This window comes from Uloborus diversus, unplaced genomic scaffold (genome assembly GCF_026930045.1).
Source record: "Uloborus diversus isolate 005 unplaced genomic scaffold, Udiv.v.3.1 scaffold_678, whole genome shotgun sequence".
NCBI lineage: Eukaryota > Metazoa > Arthropoda > Arachnida > Araneae > Uloboridae > Uloborus > Uloborus diversus.
In genome coordinates this window covers 1-20,550 of record NW_026558877.1, presented here as the reverse complement: position 1 = coordinate 20,550, position 20,550 = coordinate 1, and the positions used below count along the sequence as shown (strand labels likewise).

The window sequence follows — 20,550 nt, the reverse complement described above, 5'->3', positions numbered from 1 at the left end:
TTTTCAACTGTATTTACTCCTTTTATAATATTAATTGGGGTACCTCAGAATTAGAGATCAACGTTGTTGCTCCTCGAAAAAAAAAAAAGTAATATCACAGATTTTTTAAAAAACAATATCAAAATTTTTGGAAAACTTTAACAGTTTTTTTCAAATGGCGTTTGTGTGTTGGTTAGGGCGTATCGAAAAAAACTTTTTTTCGAAATTCAATTTGTCATGTTGATAAAAAGTTGCTCCTACTGACCCACATCTTACATAAAAAAATTTATCCAAATCAAAAAATATTTAGGTGTCTTGCACGAGGCCTAAAATTTATTGTTACAAATTCTGTAAATAGTAATTATTGTAGGAACGTAACCTGTAAATAGTTTCCCGTAATGAATATACAACCCCTTTTTCATATGGCTAAAGTATACGACCCCTATTTCCTTTTTGTTCATTGATAAAATTCGATAACGGTCTACTACTTTACAGAAGCGTGTGGAATATTTGAGAAATTTCTTTTCGGTGTATTTAAGCCGTTAGCGATGGATAAACAGTTAGTTTCGATTGAGGATTTCGAACTGAGAGCATTTTGCTCTGTTTATAGCGAGGCATTTCGCTGTGTTGTTTTCGTATTTGGAAGTAAATATGTGTGTAAACGTTGAGTTTACGGTGTTGTGTGATAATTGCTTAATTGCTGATGAATAATTTAGCAGTTGTTGAAGATCTTTCCTGTACATAGTGTAAATAAATTTCCTGTGTTTTTATCAAGAACTGTGTTTTCATTTCAAGAAAGTGGAAGTCGCACCGAATCCGTTACAATTTGGCGCCCAACGTGGGGCTTCTTCTGGACTTTCTTGGAGTAAGTGTGAGTTTGGACATTTTTTTTCATAAAGACTTTTTGAATTTGGACTTTATTTTTATGGTGATTACTCGCGCAATGGATGAACAATTAAAACAACTTCTTGACGCAATCAACTCTGTAAAAAATGATATGGCGACCAACCAAGAACAATTAAAAAATGATATGGCGACTAACCAAGAACAATTAAAAAATGAATTGGCGACTAACCAGGAACAGTTAAATAGTGATTTAACTGCTAAAATTACTACAAGTCAAGATGAAATAAAAAGTGACCTAACGTCGATGAAAACCATGATGGAGAATCAACTAACCGCCATGGGAGATAAAGTTGATGCTCTGGAAGAAAAATTTGATACTGTGGAAGAGCGTATCGCCAGTGTGGAAAATAAGTTGGAAGAAGAAGACAAGAAATTTACTTCATTTAAGGAAGAAATAATTAAAGACATGGAACGGAGATTGGCGACCGCGGAAAGCAGTTCTGTACAGTTTGGCGCTCCCACATCTGTTGCTCGACCGTCCATTAAACTGGCCACATTTGATGGGAAAAGTTCGTGGCAGGTATACAAGACCCAATTCATGATAGTGGCGGAAGCGAACGGATGGGAATCTGCTACCAAGGCCTGCCATCTTGCAGCATCCCTGAGAGGTGACGCAGCGGACATTCTTCAGACCCTTCCGGACAGCCAGCGCCTGGATTTCGCCGCCCTCACATCTGCGTTGGAGCTTCGCTTCGGTGAGAAGTGCCAGAAAGATTTCAGCCGACTCCAGTTGAAGTCCTGTTTCCAGAAAACCGGGGAGACCCTGCAAGAGCTAGCGGCGGACGTTGAGAGACTGTCTCATCTTGCTTTTTGCGACTGTCCTGCGGATGTTCGAGACAACCTGGCACTCAACTATTACATCGACGGGGTTCGAGATCCGGAAATCCAGAAAGCTCTACGGATGGCGGATGTCAAAGACCTGAATTCTGCTGTTGTGTATGCGATGAAGTTGGAGGCCGCCCAGCAAGCAACCCGTGTGGATCGCCATCCCATTCGAACTCTGGAAGCTGATGAGTCTGATTCCAGGTCGTCCCACCTCGCTGAACTCGAGAGACAACTCGGTGACTTGGCAAGACATCTGAGCAGCATAACAGCCCAAAAGAAACAAGAGCAGAAGTGCTGGAAATGCGGTAGTGAAGGACACCTGCGAAGGAGTTGTCCGGCTCGCCAAGCTACGCGAGGGAAGGAAATCACCACCACCAGAGCTCTGCAGATTTCCTCTTCTAGTAGTGGCAGTGATGGACTTTTCATTTACGCTCATGTAAATGGGAATCCTTGCAAACTGATTGTCGACACTGGAGCCAATGTGACAATCGTTAGGACAGATGTGGCTCGTGAATTTGGATTGAAACTGCTGTGGACATCGCCACGCATAAGTCTCCAGACTGTGACAGGTGACAAAATTGAGATTGACGGTAAAGTGGACTTGGAAATAGTGTTTGGGAATGCCACCTACCATCATACGGCATTCGTCGCTAATATCACGGACCCCTTCATTCTCGGATTGGACTTTTTGAAGAAATATGACTTCACTCTCGACTTCAAGACTAATGAGCTGCACTCGATGAGAGAAGACATAGCCGTTTTCCCTGCAGAGAGTGATGTAAAATCCGCTCATCAAATAATAGCTCAAACAGATTTATCGATTCCCTCAAGGTCAGAATCATTAATACCTGGCTCCCTTGAAGAAAGCAATAGTTTTCGATTTGGACTCATTGAATACCCTAACCTAAGCAATAGCCTGAAAGGAGTACTGGTAGCATCTACGCTTGTGGACCTTTCTAAGGATGTAATTCCTGTGAGAGTCGCCAACGTGAGTGAAAGGCCAAGGAATATCCGAAAAGGTGAAGTGTTGGCAACTTGTACTCCAGTAAACTGCATCATTAGAAGAATCAATTCCCCTGAGACTGTGTCTTCTGAGTCCTTGACGTCGAAGTTAATTGGGAGTGCGCCATTATCGAAAGATCAAAGAACTGCTGCGGAACAATTGGTGGACGACTTCAAGCATCTGTTTTCATCTACATCGGAGGATGTTGGCCGTACGAATTTAACGCAGCATAGGATTTACACTGGAGAACACCTCCCTATTAAACAGCATCCAAGACGACTACCGTTCGCCAAGAAGGAAGAGGTTGAGACCCTCCTGAAAGAGATGAAGGAGAATGATGTAATCGAACCGTCATCCAGTCCCTGGGCTTCTCCCGTCGTCTTAGTCCGAAAGAAAGATGGCTCCACCAGATTTTGTGTCGATTACCGACGGCTGAATGAAATCACCAAGAAAGACAGTTACCCTCTTCCACGGATAGACGACACCTTGGACACTCTTTCCGGACACAAGTGGTTTTCGACCCTGGACTTGAAGAGCGGCTACTGGCAGGTTGAGATACACCCTGATGACCGAGAGAAGACAGCATTTACAACTGGACAAGGCTTATGGCAGTTTAAAGTGATGCCCTTCGGCCTCTGCAATGCACCAGCTACGTTCGAGCGTCTTATGGAGACAGTGTTAAGAGGACTTTCCTACGAATCCTGTCTGGTCTACTTAGACGATATCATCATCGTGGGACGCAGTTTCGAAGAACATCTGGCAAATCTTAGGAAGGTGCTGCAAAAGCTTAAGGAAGCCAATCTGAAGTTAAGTCCGTCCAAATGTAATTTGTTCCGCCGGGAAGTGAACTATCTTGGTCACATCATCTCTTCTGAGGGTGTGCAAACCGATCCAGAGAAGGTATCTGCGGTCAAGAGTTGGAGTCGTCCCGAAAACATCCATCAGCTGCGAAGTTTCCTGGGGCTCTGCACGTACTATAGGAAGTTTGTGAAGGGTTTTTCCAACATTGCACGACCTTTGCATAAGCTGACGGAGAGCAAGCAAAAGTTTGAATGGTCCAGAGAATGCGAAGATGCATTTCTATGACTGAAGGAGGCTTTAACATCAACGCCTATCCTCGCCTATCCTCAGCCTGAAAAATCCTTCATCCTAGACACTGATGCGAGCAACGAGGGCATCGGAGCTGTTTTATCCCAAGAAATTGACGGAAATGAACATGTCATCGCTTACTGGAGCAAATGCTTATCAAAGTCGGAGCGGAATTACTGCGTCACCAGAAAGGAGTTACTGGCCATAGTGAAAGCTGTAGAACACTTCCATCATTACCTTTACGGCCGAAAATTTCTGCTTCGGACAGATCATGCCTCATTAACTTGGCTTTTGAACTTCAAAAATCCGGAAGGTCAGATAGCCAGATGGATACAGCGGCTCCAGGAATATGACATGGAGATCAAGCATCGAAAAGGGTTATCTCACGGTAATGCTGACGCTTTATCAAGGAGACCCTGTCCTGAGAACTGCCACTATTGTTCCCGAATCGAGAAACAGTATGGAACGACTAGCCCTACCGCCTATCAGGTGACAGTGACTCCAACATCATCAGAACCTGATCCATGGAGTGATGACCAAGTTCGAAAAGATCAACTTGAAGACCCCGACATAAAACCAATTTTAGAGTTCATGGAAAGTGACAGTCGACGCCCTAGCTGGCAGGACGTTTCCATCTTCAGTCCTGCAACAAAAAGATACTGGGCTTTATGGAACTCACTCCATTTACGGAACGGCGTGCTACACCGGAAATGGGAATCTGACGACGGCAAGACATCTAGGTGGCAGTTACTACTTCCCTGATCAAGGATTTCAGATGTTCTGAAAGAAATACATAGTAGTGCGACTGGAGGACATTTTGGTGTCTTGAAAACCCTCAATAAAGTTCGGGAGCGCTTCTTCTGGAGCAAGGCGAAGGATGACGTGGAGAAGTGGGGCCATTCTTGTGACGCCTGTTCTGCTCGTAAAGGACCGAAGAAAAGAAGCAGAGGAAAGCTACATCTGTACAACGTTGGAGCTCCTTTCGAACGAATTGGGATCGACATCCTGGGTCCTCTACCAAGAACTGCTGATGGGAACAAATACATTCTTGTTTCCATCGACTACTTCACCAAATGGCCGGAAGCATATCCCATTCCAGATCAAGAGGCTACCACCGTAGCAGAGACTCTAGTCCAACATCGGATCTCGAGATATGGAACACCTTTGCAGATTCATTCCGATCAAGGGAGGAATTTCATCTCTGCTGTGTTTAAGGGCCTATGTCAAATTCTTGGAATTGAGAAAACTAGGACAACACCACTACACCCACAATCGGACGGCATGGTGGAGAGATTTAACCGCACAATCCTGAATAATCTCTCACTTATGGTATCCAAAAATCAACAGGATTGGGACAAGAAGCTACCTTTGTTCCTGCTGGCCTACCGCAGTGCTGTCCACGAGACTACCGGATTTGCCCCATCTCAGATGCTCTTCGGACGAGAGCTTCGGCTACCTTGTGATCTCGTCTTCGGTCGTCCTCCGGATGCGCCTTCTTCACCTGAGGAGTACATCCAGGATCTCCAGGCCCGGTTGGAAGACGTTCATAACTTCGCACGAGAGCGAATCAACATCGCAGCGGAGAAGATGAAGACCCGGTACGACACAAGGTCTACTGGACATGAATTCAACGAAGGCGACAAGGTTTGGTTATGGAATCCCATCCGACGGAAAGATCTTTCACCCAAATTGCAGTCGCATTGGGATGGACCCTACAAAGTCCTTAACCGACTAAATGACGTCGTAGTGAGGATCCAAAAATCACCTAATGCAAAACCTAGGGTTGTACATTATGATCGGTTAGCCCCATACTATGGCCATAGTTCATGAGTATTACGTAAACAACCATGGTTGATAACATAAAAGTTGTAGATAATTTTTGCTTTGAATGTTTAGTAATATTTCTTGTTATTATTGTGTTTTCTGTATCTGTTAGTTATTAATTAATGTGAATATTTGTAAACTTTTGATAGAAGTTCGACACCCTTTCTGGGGATTGTACTGCCCGGGACGTGCAGTCCTTAGGAAGGGAGCAATGTTACAAATTCTGTAAATAGTAATTATTGTAGGAACGTAACCTGTAAATAGTTTCCCGTAATGAATATACAACCCCTTTTTCATATGGCTAAAGTATACGACCCCTATTTCCTTTTTGTTCATTGATAAAATTCGATAACGGTCTACTACTTTACAGAAGCGTGTGGAATATTTGAGAAATTTCTTTTCGGTGTATTTAAGCCGTTAGCGATGGATAAACAGTTAGTTTCGATTGAGGATTTCGAACTGAGAGCATTTTGCTCTGTTTATAGCGAGGCATTTCGCTGTGTTGTTTTCGTATTTGGAAGTAAATATGTGTGTAAACGTTGAGTTTACGGTGTTGTGTGATAATTGCTTAATTGCTGATGAATAATTTAGCAGTTGTTGAAGATCTTTCCTGTACATAGTGTAAATAAATTTCCTGTGTTTTTATCAAGAACTGTGTCTTCATTTCAAAAAAGTGGAAGTCGCACCGAATCCGTTACAATATAATTTTCTTCAAAAAATGTTAAAATTATTTCAAGTTGAAAATTGTGAGTAGTATAGCCAGGAATAATCGTCAAATAAAAGATTATGCTCTCCTGCAGCATTTAAGTTGCCAAAATAATTTGCAAAAATAAAGATCTTTAAAACTTTCAAGTTAGAGTTTTCAATATAAATGTATTAGCTTTTAAAATATTTTTTTGCAAATGTTGGTTTAAAAAACTCTTTGTTAATAAAGAGTTTTTGATACATTTATTTATGTTTTATAGTAGGTAAAAATTATTTGAATTTATTTTCTGATTATATTGTAAGATTAGTTTTGTGAAGTTTCTAAACAGATTAAAGGTTATAAAACAGTCTTGCAAACATTGTTTTCATTTCATTACACAGAAGTATGTTATTACAAGAATTAAATATAAAAAACTAACCACCAAAACATCTGTAGAATATTAAGTGTTTTATCATAGACTATCAAGTTTTTCAACAGCTCTAAAAGGATGCGTGAGTTTTGCTGGAGGCTTTTTCAGTACACCGTTTGTAGAGTACTGCAAAGTCACATAATAATAAGAAAGTATCATTTGGTACACAAAAGTGTGCCCTTTGGTTCGTATGGGTTGGGAAGGGGGTTTTGCCCAAAAATAATGAGATTGATGGAAACGTGGGCTATGGCTCTACAGCAGTTAGTTTTACACAGTTTAGGTAATTGTGGACATTTAGCAAAAGATCTCCTCAAACCTCATGACCTTCTAATCATTTTTCTAATATTTTTCTTTTATGGGAGTCATGCTTGGCTTTTGTTCAAGAACTGCAAATTTCAGACCAATGCAATGTCTTTGATTTGTGTACTGCGGTATCCAATTTAATTACATTAACGGTTGGTCATTGTATCTGTGTATTTGATTCATAACAGCAGGAAGTGAGTGCTAACTGGTTTAACCAAATCACTGTCTTATAGCAAAAGTTTTCATATAACTTCGCTAATTTTACCTCTCATTTAAAAGAGACACTCAAAAACTTCAGCCGCTAAATGCACTGCAAGTCATCATGTGTTTCATCCAAGTTTCTGTCGACTCTTTGCCGAATATTGCAGTTTAGTCAGCTAATTCATCCAACAAAATTTTTATGGCACCCCCCCCCCCTAAATTGCTAGTCTGTATCCGCCCCTGCTAAACACAAGCATGCTACTTGTAGTGATGATTTTTTTAAATATAATATATTACATTACTGTGAATGTACTTTGAAATTGCACTAACTGTTTTCCAATTTGTTTTCCAGGGTTGTTGGTGGATTAGAAACACTGAGTAAAATGGAGAAAATTCTAACAGATAAAAATGATAAACCATTGGTAATATTTTTAACCCTCTACTACTCAATTTTTACTGATGTATTTGTGTTTTATTACTTTAAAGAATCATGGATATTTGTTTATTATTTACATAGTAGTAATAAATGAGCAATGGCTAAAAAAATTACATTGAGCTACATTAAAATATATCAATAGTGGGGCTTGGCATTCATGGCGGTCAGTGGAAGAATCAAAAACATTGAATTCATAGGAAATGAGGCAATAAATGCAATAATGGAATCAAGACTTTCTCAGTGTGCTCCTTATCAGGAAGTTTGGTGCAAGTTTTCATTTAAATTTTATTTCTTATTATAAACAAACAACAATGCTTCACAAGAAAAACTTGTTTTGCCAATACTCAATTACAGTAACCCATGCTTATCTCATTTTCAACCAATTTTGAGTTGTACTCGTCCAAAGCCGAGCGCCAACAATCTTGAGCTGAACCATATATCTAAAGCAGGATTTCTCTAAAAAGCCCATGTGGCCTCCCTTGCGTGCTACAGAAAAAATCTAGGCGGCCACATGAAAAAATATGAAAATAGAGGAGCCGTAAGCCTTTCTAAGGGGGTTGCGGCTGAATTAGTTTATGCTGGTAAAAAAAATGCTGCATAAAAGTAAAATATTCCACAAATTTCGATTTGCACAAAATAAGTGACAAAAAATATGTATTTAAAAAAAAATCGTTAGATAAAAAACTCAACACAAAGCACAAAACTTAGTATTTCTTCTCAGAGAAAAATTTTTAAGTACATTTTGGAATAACAATCCCAGTTATGCATTTTGAAATTTCAATGCAAACGCTGAAGATTAGAATGCGAAACGTATTATGCACAAAAAGATATCAGTAATTAATCCTTGATGGATGAATTTGCAACTACTATTGCTGAAAGGCTTCTTACAAGACATTTTTTTCATTGAAAAAAAAGAAAAGAATAATGAGTACATCCCTCCCCCCTCAAAAAAAAAAAAAACACACACACACACACAATTTTTCTTTCTCAAAGTTCTTACTTTGTTATATTGTTTTTGCAATACTTCTTAAAACTTTATTGCAATGCATAACTACAATGTAAAAATTATATGGTGTGTTTTACTATTTTTTAGCCAGCTTTAAACATTCATTTTTTCAAATTCCTGAGACACTCTCACTTAATTTTTATAGCAGCTGTTTTTCTTTTTATTAAAAAAAAGATTGGAGATTTATTATGTATGAAAATTGTTTTAAAGTAAAAGATTTGAACTAAGTTGGAGAGTAAATCGAAAGAGTCAGTGAGAAGGAAAGAGCTAATGTCAAAATATCCATTGTAGTGTATGGGAAATTAGGTTCATTTACTTTTTGAGACATCTTGTTAATAAAAGTATTTTAGTAATCATGAGGAATTTTTAAAATTTCGTTATTGAATAATTTACTTATTGTTTTATGTAGTATTTAAATCCTTTAAAACGTAATCTCTCACCTTTTGCATTCAACTGCTCATTCGGTATTAGAATTATTATATAGGTATGAGTATTATATATAAGGAGAAATTTATCAAAAGGTCAACTTATCCATTTTCTAAAAAAAACTCGTTTTTCTTTCTTTTTTTGGCATTTTCTATATCTTTCAGATGAACTCAATCAAATCTCCTATTCTCTAGAATTAAAAGTGGGACAAATCCATAGTTGACAAAAAAAAAATAAAATTTGGTTTTTCAATCAAAAGGTAACAAATCCGTCCCTTACAATTTTTTCAAGCCATTTCAAACAAAAAAAAGGAACATATGTTGACTAAAAAAATCCTTCCCGTTGAATGAAAACTTTTTTTTTTCTTCAAAGGAGCACATATCCAAAATCTGAATCCCTACTTAGTGTTCTTCGGCAAACGTGTCATCAAAAAAGCTCTGAAGACCATGAACTTGATGGAAAATGTATTGACTAAGTCATTGATATACATGTTTAATTTAATCAGAACCGGGTTTTAACAAATCGGACAGTTTTCCTCATAAAAAATATAGTCTACCTTTATTATTTTAGTGTTTTAGAAAATGAAATTTTTTCAGCATTGAGAATTTTACCAAAAATGATGTGAATCTTCTGAATTTTTTTTATCGTTGTTCTATTTTACTACATCCTAGATTGTATGAAAGAGTATAATTATGAACACTAATGAAGTAAAAAGCTAAGAAAAATTCTTACTTTCCAATCCCACGAATGAAGTTCATTAATTTATGACAATTAAAACTTCAATTGAGGCAGTGAGAAGCAAAGGGATGCAAGTGCACATTTTCAAGTTTTGAGTAAAACACGTTTAAAGATTACATCTTAGGTAGGCTTTCATTGAATTTTTTTTCCAAATCATGCTATTATATACAGCTGGACCCACCAGGGCGACTAATACTATTTCTTGCCCCAAGGCAGAGGAGGGGCTCATCTTCCATTTGTTCTGGTTATCTCCAAATTTTTGATTTTGCCACTTACATCCCTTTGCTTCTCACTACCTCAATTGTTCTATTAGGCTCATGAACACTTGATCCACTAATTTTAGATTCAAGTACTTCGATATGAGAACATTAGGTGGTGATGTTTTTAGGTTTTGGTGAAGTTGCAGCTATCAACACTCAGGTTTTCGTTCAAAATATCCAAAATTAAAAAGGAGATATCTCCTTTATTTTTACGTATGAAAACTTCTTACACAAAGACATAATCCGCTATGCCTTTGCACTCAATTATATGCACAGAAAATATAATAAAACTATATTTTGTTTAATTCATTTTTTTTCACCTCCTGAACATTTTTGGAAAATGAATGTTGGATATGTTCCCTTTTGATAAATTAGTCTTCATGTGCTATTCTTTAATATTACCAGTTAGAAATTCGCTGAAATTCTCAGAGTTAGACCTTCAGGTTAATTTTTTTTTTGTTAAAATTACATTTGCTGCAATCATCAATTCAATGTATCACAGTGGATCTGCTTTGATATTTACAAGAAAATATCAACTGACCAGTTAATGCAAATTTTACTGAATTTGCAAAGCAAAACCTCTATTTTTGTTTCTAACTTTGATTTGGATTATTTCATAATAATTTGAATTTACTACTTTAAAGGGTCATTCATTCCATACAGATTTAACGGATGAGTGCGCTCGACCATTTTCAATTTTTTTGAAACTCATATCCCAAAAAGATGCATATGAATGATGTTTAAAACCACTTTTATTTTTTCTCTAACCTTAACCCTTGATTTTTTAGAGGTCATCAAAAGTCATTTTCATAGTCAAAAATGGGACTTTTAGACCTTCGCATTTTGACCAAAATCTATTTGAATTATATTTATGGCAGTTAATTTTATGCTTTGATGTTAAAGTGCATAAGATGATAGTCTTACAAGCTGAGTTACGTGGCTGTAACTTAATAGTTAAAATAATGGCAATAGGTTAAAGTTCAAGGTCAAATGTAAAAATTTTACTCGTTTCAAAATGGAATAACTCGCGTAGGGGACTGAAACACAAAATGAAATACGGCAAAAACTAATCACTGGAACTATGCTAATAAGAATATGTAACTGTTTCTGTGTGTTTTTTCACCCTTTACAGATTACAGTTTCTCAAAAATCGGAAAAATGACGTTTTTAGACCCTTGTAGACAAAAGAGGATGAAATTAAAAATAACTGGGCCAATTAAATATTCTATTCAAGTACTATACATGTTCTATGTATTGTTTTGTGTATTTGGTTTGTAAAAAAGATACTGGTCTTTGAAATTGAGCTTTTTTACTAGTTAATTCACACACTAAAACAGAAATAAAAAGTGAAAACTTCATTGCACCTTCTTAAATTACGTAAATTGTTCTCTATATAATACAGTGAAACCTGTGTAAGTTGACCACTTGGGGTGCAATACTTTGGCGGTCAACTTAGACAGGTGGTCAACTTATAGAGTTTAGTAATGAAAACTTTTTTTTTTGTCATTTCTTGTCCATGCATTAATTTTTTAACTAATTGGAATATACTTTAAACTCACTTTCATTGTTTAACATTACTTTAAAACGATAAGAAAAAAAGTTGTTTAAATATTTTTAGAGATTATTTACCAGAATGACGCGTAAAGTATCATACAAATTTAAAATTTCTGCAAATAGATCAAAAAAAAAAAAAAAATAAATAAATAAATAAATAAAATAAAAAATAAATAAATAAATAAAAAATTGCCCCATTGCTTATGAAAAACTACTTACTTGATACTAACAATTACTAACGATTCATAACAAGTCAAAAGTGACTCAAATTCTTCATTTGATTTTTTTCTTGTACATTTGTGTCCATGGTAATCTACTTTTTAACAAAATAACTCCTTATTGAAGTTTGGCGCATTTTCTGGGACATAACATTAGCCCAATGTTTTTCGATGGAAACATAAATATTCATAGGTTTTTCTAAAATGTTTGGTTACTTATTTGAGGCATAACTGATGAAACTTTTAGTACAATCTAATGCATTTGCCTAGTGGTCAACTTACAAAGGGTTTTTTACAATACTCTAAATCAAATTTGGTGTTCGTTCATTAATGGTCAAGATAGACAGGTGGTCAAGATAGAGAGGTGGCCAAGTTACAGAGGTTTTCCTTCATTATATGAGATAGGACTAATTCCGTTCCTGACAAAAGCGGTCAACTTAGGCAGGTGGTTAACTTGACAGGTTTTACTGTATATTATACTAAAAAAACATATTGTAAGTATAAAAAAAATATTTTAATTTGATAACTTAGAAATATTTGAACATGAATGAGTAGTTTATACTTGATTTACAGCTTAAGTAGTTAATTTATAGACTATACTGATAATCTACACATACACACACACATTTTCAATGCATACAAACATAGTCATTAACTTATGTAACTGTACATTAAACTTATGTAACTTGCCTAAACAGATTCAAAAACATTATCTACATAGTTGAAAGGAAAAAATAGTGCGTTTTTCATTTCTTGCGTCAGTGCAGTTTTAAGAAAATGAACTCACTCAGTAGTACTATAGTTCTGATGGTGACACAGTATGTGGCATATACTTTACTCAAATACACAACAAAAATAGAAAGAACTTTGTTAATTTATGTAATCACGAAATGGATGTCAACTTGAGAGCTGAATGGCATTTCTATGCAATATCACATGGTAATGGACAATGTAAGGGAATCGGAGGAATCGTAAAAAGAATTGATGCTACTAAGACTAGCTTGCAAGGAGAACTACTAGAAGTCATTTTAATTCCTACAGAAATGTATACCTTCTGCATTTTTGCTACTAAACATTGTATGTATTCTTGTGATCACTCTGTATATTAAACTAGCTGAAAAAATGCTGCAAGAAAGGTTTGACTATGCAAATAAACTTCCCTATACAACATTTAATCACTGCTTTATGCCACCCTATTTAAATATTATCACAGTAATATTATTGTCCCCTAGCAATAGGTATGAAAAATAGTGTGTTACTAAAAAGACTATTAAAAGAAGATGCCCATTATTGTCAAAAAGATTATTACATAGCTTGTGTTGATCACTAAATTTAGAACCCCTGTCATTGTCTTGGTCCTGGTTCAGTTTCAAAGTATCAAATTATGAATGTGCATTGGTAATGCATTCCAAAACGTCATATACTTGAGTCACCATTACAGCTATAGGACTACTAGATGAGTTCATTTTTTCAAAACTACACTCAAACAAAAAATAAAAAATGCACTTTTTAAAATTTAAATTTTGTATATATAATGTTTTTGCATATGTTTAAGGCAATTTGGATCTGTTAATATACAGAGCGTATGTTTGTATGTATTGAAACTTTGTGTGTGTTGATTATCAGTCTAGTCTATAAGTAAGCTGTCAATCAAATTTGAACTACTCGTTCATGTCCAAATATTTTTAAGTTATCAAACTAAAATAATTATTTTTATACTTACAATATGTTTCTTCAGTATAATATATTATGTAGTGGACAATATATGTGATTTAAGAAGGTGCAATGAAGTTTTCACTTTTTTTATGTTTTAGTCTGTGAACTAACTAGTAAAAGTGCTCAATTTCAAAGACCTGTATCGTTTTTACAAACCAAATACACAAAACAATACGTAGAACATGTATAGTACTTGAATTGAATATTTAATTGGCAAAAAAAAATTTATTTTTAATTCCATCCCCTTTTGGTTTACAGGGGTCTAAAAATGTCATTTTTCTCAATTTTCTGATCTTTGAGGGGCTGTAATTTGTAAAGGGTAAACAAACACACAATTACAGCTATATTTTCTCATTAGTGTGACTCCAGTGATTAGTTTTTGCCATATTTCACTTTGTGTTTTTATCCCCTAAGCAAGTTATGACCCTTTGAAATGAGTAAAAATTTTACATTTGACCTTGAACTTTGGCCTGCCGCCATTATTTTAATTATTAAGTTACAGCTACATAACTCAGTGTGTGAGACTACTATCTTATGTACTTTAACATCAACATGTAAAATGTTCTGCCATGATTGCTATTAAATTTGATTTGGGCCAAAATGCAAAGGTCTAAAAGTCCCATTTTTGACTACGAAAATGACTTTTGATGACCACTAAAAAATCAAGGGTTAAGATTAGAGAAAAAATAAAAGTGGTTTTAAACATCATTCATATGCATCTTTTTGGGATATGAGTTTCAAAAAAATTAAAAATGGTTGAGCGCACTCATCCATTGAATCTGTATGGAATGACCCTAAAGTATCTGCTATTTAAAATGTTAAGTATTTATCTAGTAATGTTTGAACAATTTTGATTTTTTGTAAATAATAATGTTTAATTATTTTCCTAGGAAGAAATTAAAATCCTCAAAATTCATGTTTTTGTGGATCCATTTCAAGAGGCAGATGACCAGGTAACCTTACACTTCTTAAACTATTGATAGATGGAAATGCTTTTCATCCTTCAATACTAATTTACTAATTTAAGAGATTTTGTTGATGTTATGTTTTAAAAAATTTTACAGCTTGAAAAGTTAAGAGAAAAAGAAGCCGAGGAATTAACCAAAAAGCAGGAAAAAAATACACAGCCAGAGACCAAGAAACTAAAAGTCTATCATAATGGCATTGGAAAGTACATAGGTACATCACAAATGTAAGAAATGTTACTTTTTACCTTATGTTACTGACACAATATAAATGAATAGATTATTTCAAAAAGGGCATAAGTCCCACTAGTGATTAGTATTCCATAAAAAGTGTTTATTTCATTCATTAATAAACTAAATTCTATAAGAATTTTTGAGTAATCTAATTGCAAGTAGAATCATTAACTTACCTTAAATTACATTTCACTTTGTCACTGAAATTAATTAAAATTAAAAAAAAATTGGACTTTTGCCCTTTCTGCAATCAAAAACCTGAAAGGCTGAGTGATGAAAACGTAAATCAAGTGAAAGATTTAGTTCAAACTAATTTGTGCTACTTAAAAATAGTATAAGAAAATAATTAGTAATGTCTGTATGCATAAATTAATTTTCTTAAGAAAATTCATCTTGTATTGTCCTCTTTCTCTCGTCTTGTTTTTGTGAAATAATAAAGTAAGGTGTAAAAAATTTAAAAAAAAAAAAAATGAAAACTAACAAACTGAGAAAAAAGTTCACATGTGTATAAAACTATTCATATTCATCAAATACATCCTCCATGGAAATCTTCTATCCTTCTTATCTAGTTTTGTGTACCAAATTTGATGTACATATTAATATGATTGTGTTCAAAATTGCCCAGAATAATCATCTTGATATCTGTTATTTCTACCTACATTATGAAAATTTTCCCTTTGTACTCAATATTGGCAAAGTAAGTTCAGCCAACTAGCGCTACTTTGCAGTATGCTCTTGAAAACCATCTATGAAAAAGCTAGCTTGAAACCATTCCTTTGGTGTTCAATCAAATATTTAAACATCATGAATGTTGAGAATTGAAAACATTTGTCGCCCAGTAGAATCTTTTTCCAAAACGTCAGTTTGAGAGATATGTCCTCATAAAAAAGGGCACCTGTTTTGGCAGTTACAGATTTCATTGTTTTCAACAGATTTGACAGTGAATCTTGATGAAATTTCAGAATTTCACTTATAAGAGATTGGATTTCACATACCTGTCATAGCTATTTAACTTTCGTTTTACTATCCGAAATTCCAGTCGCAAAGGACAAACGAATGTCCTCTCAGAGGAAAGTCATGAGCAAGCTTATTAAATGTCTTCAGTATTATTTCTAGAAAAAGTCTTCCGCAGTGTTATTCTTATTTTGACCAGCCGTATACCTCACTGAAAGCGTAGTTTTTTGCAGTTCTTAGAATGATGTTAATAAAATACCTTCTCATTTAGATATTTTTCTGTCGTATCTCTATTCAGGTCCTGATTTCGAATTTCCCCGAGGGGGGGGGGGGAGGTGTAAAGGGTGTATAGTCAATGCAAAATTTATTAGAAGGTAATGAAAACCACGCCCACTTAGCGAAAAATAATTTACTTTTCAAAGTCGAGGGAAGGTGCAATCACTCCCCCCCCCCTCCCACAAGACCTACCATTACCGTAATAATGCTGGATTAGAGGAGTTATTTGTTTTTATTTCATTACACCAAAAAATCTTGTTCGTCTATGATCTTGTATTCACTTTGCATCTTACTGTTCATTCGCATTTAGTGCAGATTTTTCTGCACTAAACGAAAAATGTGGCCTCTCCATAAAGTGCTTTGTTGTACAAGGAATGATTTCCCTTCTACACTAGTCAATTTCTCTTCATACAAATATGGTAAAACCACAGCTAACTCAATTTTGCAAAAAATTGGTTTTGCAAAAAAGGGCACCTATGCCCTTTCTGAAATAAAATTAATTCAAATATGTTTGGATTTGCCTGCCTGTTGCAGGTTGTTACCTTTGTATTTGCTTGAACTCTCATTTATTACAAGCCTATTTGCCAGATCGTACCATGTCTTTTTCATCCTGGTTGTACTATTTCCTAGTTCTTTCCATGTAGGGGTCATGCAGCAAGTGAGCTTGCATGAAAACCTCATTACTTAGGCATTAAGATTTAGCTTGAACTAGCAATAATGTGAATTGTTGACACTTGGTGGGCCAGAGTTGTCCTAATTTTTTTGAAAGCTGTCCTAAACTACCTAATATTTTGAACTTTCTCCTAAATATCCTGAAATTTTCCTTTTTTACCCCAATGTTAAAAGAAGAAAGAAAGAAAGTTTCTCCTGGAATCATTTCAAGCTTTTTCTACTACTCTTTCTTGTTCACTTAATGTTAACATCATGCAATTCAAATTAAACTGCCTACGGCATTCATGTGTGGTTGAAATAATTTGTCAAGAAATTTAGTGGTTTTGTCACCATTATCTGAGTGTATGAAATGGCAAATAGTAGACTAAAATTTGAAGTTTTAGTAGAAGAGTCATTGGAAAAAAAAAAGAAGTAATATTTTCTTTCAGTGTTGTCACTTTTATGTATTATTGACATCAGGCATCATTTTATATGTAAAATTAGCTGCAACTTGTACTTTGAAGTTACAGAATTTTTGCAATTTAATGTTTTCTTCAATAGAAGTTTAAATGTGTTCATCACAAAAAACTTTTGATTTCAAGAAAATTCAGGCGCACGATATTTTTTAACCTACTATATAGAGCACATTTTCAACATAATTTCCTAAAATTTGAAGTAAAAACTGCAAAAAATAATTTTTTGGGGTAAATTAGGTTGTGTTTTGCATTAGCTTAGGATATTATATAGCTAATGCAATTTTTGCTTTTTATATGTATGTACTAAATAGGCTTTTTATTGCTTTGTTAATTAAATAAAGAAGCCAAAATTAAGAATGCTGGCTTATTGTTTGAAGAACTCCCTTCAGGAAATGTTGCTGGAGAGTTCTGCAAAAGGGTCTCGTTTTCTCCAAAGAAAGAAATTTGGGGCAAACGCATCTTAGAAAAGCAAGCTACAAAACTGATTTCAAACAAAGCAGCTGAGGCACTGGAATCAACATCTATGATCTTAACAAGTGAGGCTGTTTCCTTCAATGTGAGGACAAGACGAGTCAAGTATAGGTTTTCACTGAAAAGACATAAAAGCTTCTATTATAAACACTCCATCATCTACACCAGGGTCTCCAAACTTTCAGTCCAAAGAGCCATATATGAAAATTTCTCAAGAGTTGTCGGCCAATCCTCTCCTCCTCCCCGATAGAAATAGCTCATTATTCAAATTTAAACTCAGAATCACAGGTATATCTTCATATTAAAGCTAATTAAAAGCCACAAAAAGTACATTTTAAATTAAGTGTTAAAAACAAGTTTAAAATTTTATTTCAAATCTTCAGTTAAAATCTTATGTTTTTGAATTTTTATTGAAAGAACTCGTTTTATGCATTTTTAAAAAATTTGTATTATAAGTTTATATTTTTTAATTGGAGTGGTTTTTTTTTAGCTTTATTTTACAAGCTATTAAACCTCCTTTCTTTTAGAACAGGAAAGTGGGCTCGTAAAAGGGAGCAACTGTCTGATTTTAAATGAAATTTTATACCTAAAAATATATATATTCAATCCTCATGATATTTTATTGAATTAGAATTTGCAAGTATGGCAGCTACAGTTCAAAACTAGCGATTGTAATCTTAATTTAGGTCCCATAATTTTAATTTCACAAAGACTTTTATGTTTGACATTTTTTTTTTATCTTGGAAACTTTTGAAATGTACTTATTTTATGATAAAACAAACTTGCGAATCGCTCCGGATTTTCCTTTACGAAAATAAATAAATAAATAAATGAACTACATATAGCTTTTATTATTGGGGGTGGAAGGGGGGGGGGTAGTTCTTAACAAAGTTGACCAAAACAAAGCATATGCTTCAAATAGAGGTTTGTTTTCGTTAAATATTTTAAACTTTGTTGTCCTAAAATTCTTTTTTTTTTTTAATCCCCACTCTGACCCGTTTTTACACACCTCATCTTATAGTCATAACAGTGTAATTATGCACATATGTATATGGGTTTAATAAATTATGTATTTTCTTTTCATTCAAACTGGATTTTATACTAGGCATCCTATTTAACCCTGTTCATCTACAGATTGCTGGTAGTTCTTTTTGTGTAGTTAGTTCCAAGCAGGCCAATAGTATTGAATTTTTTCAAGGGTGTGAGGAGGCAAAGGGTGTGCATTCAATGCAAATTAAATCAGAAAAATAATAAAACCACCTCTTATACATAAAAACCTTACATTTTAAAGCTGGATGATGGGTCTGGTTCCGAGTACCGCTAAAGAACGGGGGGGGGGGGGGAGATTCACAGTTAACAGTACAAATAAAGAAAAAAATAGCTATAGGTCTCACCACTGCTATGATTTATTAAAACATTAAACGAAAAATTTAATAGTTTAAAAATAACCAATTATTTTTTCTTTACTATTTATTAAATGAACTCAAGGCATTACTTAAGTGATATTGTTTAAAAAGAAAATGACATAACTTAGAAAATAATTCACCAGATTGAAAAGAATCTTTCTTGCATTAAAGAATATTCTAAGAGTTACAAAATTAAAATTTAACAGCAATGATTTTATATGTACACATCTGTTTAAGAAAGCATTGTTTCAGTTACATATGATCTGCGTTCATTGTTATTTTCTCAAAAAAAAAAAAAAAAAATCGTTTAAAATTACAAGCTTAACAATAAGAAAGAATTTTATTTGATCTCAGTGACCCTAAAATAAAAAATGCATTTAAAAAAAATAATTATACTCTTATTTTTTTCCCCCCTTAACAGGCAAGCTGCAAAAGATGCTGAACCTTCAAACCAAGTGAAAAAGAAAAAGAATATCACAGGAAGTTCCTTTGGGGATTTTAGTTCTTGGTAAATTCTATGTAAATTGTACATATTTAATAAAACATGTTTATTCATTTTTCTTGGTGTGTTAAGTACTTATTAATTTCATTCTTTTTTGTGGTGTTTGTATTGCACTAAACCTTTTCAAACTTCTAAATTCTGACTTTCAAAATAACTTCATTACAGTCAAGTGCAAAAAAAGGTATCTTATATGCTTCCATCTGCACTTTAATCCCAGATAGCTCTTTACTAAATTTTAACTTTTATCATATTTATAAGGACTTCAAATATTTTTTATAAAGAAGTTAAAATGTGCATTCGGTAAAAAAAAAAAAAAAAAAAAAAAAAAAAAGGAATCTTGAAAATGCAAAGCAAAACAATTTTAATAACATAACAACCCAAATAACCAAATGTCAAATTTAAATATAAAAACTACACCTTGTTTACTCACTTACTAAACAAAATTATTGAACTACAATACTGCTGTGAAACAATGGAAAAAAAGTTGATTTTTGTTAATGAACATTGTACAAAAAACCACACAGACAAGGATATTTACAAGCACAATAAATTGCTTTCCATGCACGTGAAGCAAATACACAGAAAAGGAGGCACGTTATGCAAAGCTTCCTACAAAACTTTAAAGACAATTTATACTTTGAAATATTCTACGAATTCGGGCGAATTTTTTAGGGCCATTCCACACAAAAGTTGCCATTTCGTTCAGCACATACAACTCATCCATTTCATTAAAAAGTAGTACCGTCAAGCCTTGTTAACACAAAATTCATCGGACCACGATAACTTACGTTAACCGGATTTCATCTTAAAGGATAAATTATTAAGTGATTGTTAACTCACTCGTGGGATTAAGCAAGTATTTCATGTAAAGAGATATTTCAGTTTAAGCAATTTTGCATAACGATCAAAAATTTTTTGCTTATGAAATCACGTTTGTGATTTCTTAAGCAACAAATTTTGTTCAATATCCCTTTTACAGTATTATTTTTAATGAAACATATGAGCTTGCACATGCA

At 34.3% G+C, this 20,550-nt stretch overlaps 1 protein-coding gene across 1 annotated transcript in view; it reads left to right on the top strand.

The window, feature by feature from the left end:
- Positions 1-19,589, top strand: part of LOC129233742 (RING-type E3 ubiquitin-protein ligase PPIL2-like) — a 73,888-nt gene extending 54,299 nt beyond the window's left edge. Inside the window, exons 12-15 of the mRNA XM_054867718.1 lie at positions 7,598-7,667; positions 14,490-14,552; positions 14,664-14,791; positions 19,454-19,589. Coding sequence (XP_054723693.1) covers positions 7,598-7,667; positions 14,490-14,552; positions 14,664-14,791; positions 19,454-19,544 — 352 coding nt within the window. The 3' untranslated portion in view covers positions 19,545-19,589. The remainder of the gene's footprint in view (positions 1-7,597; positions 7,668-14,489; positions 14,553-14,663; positions 14,792-19,453) is intronic.
- Positions 19,590-20,550: the final 961 nt, after the last annotated feature.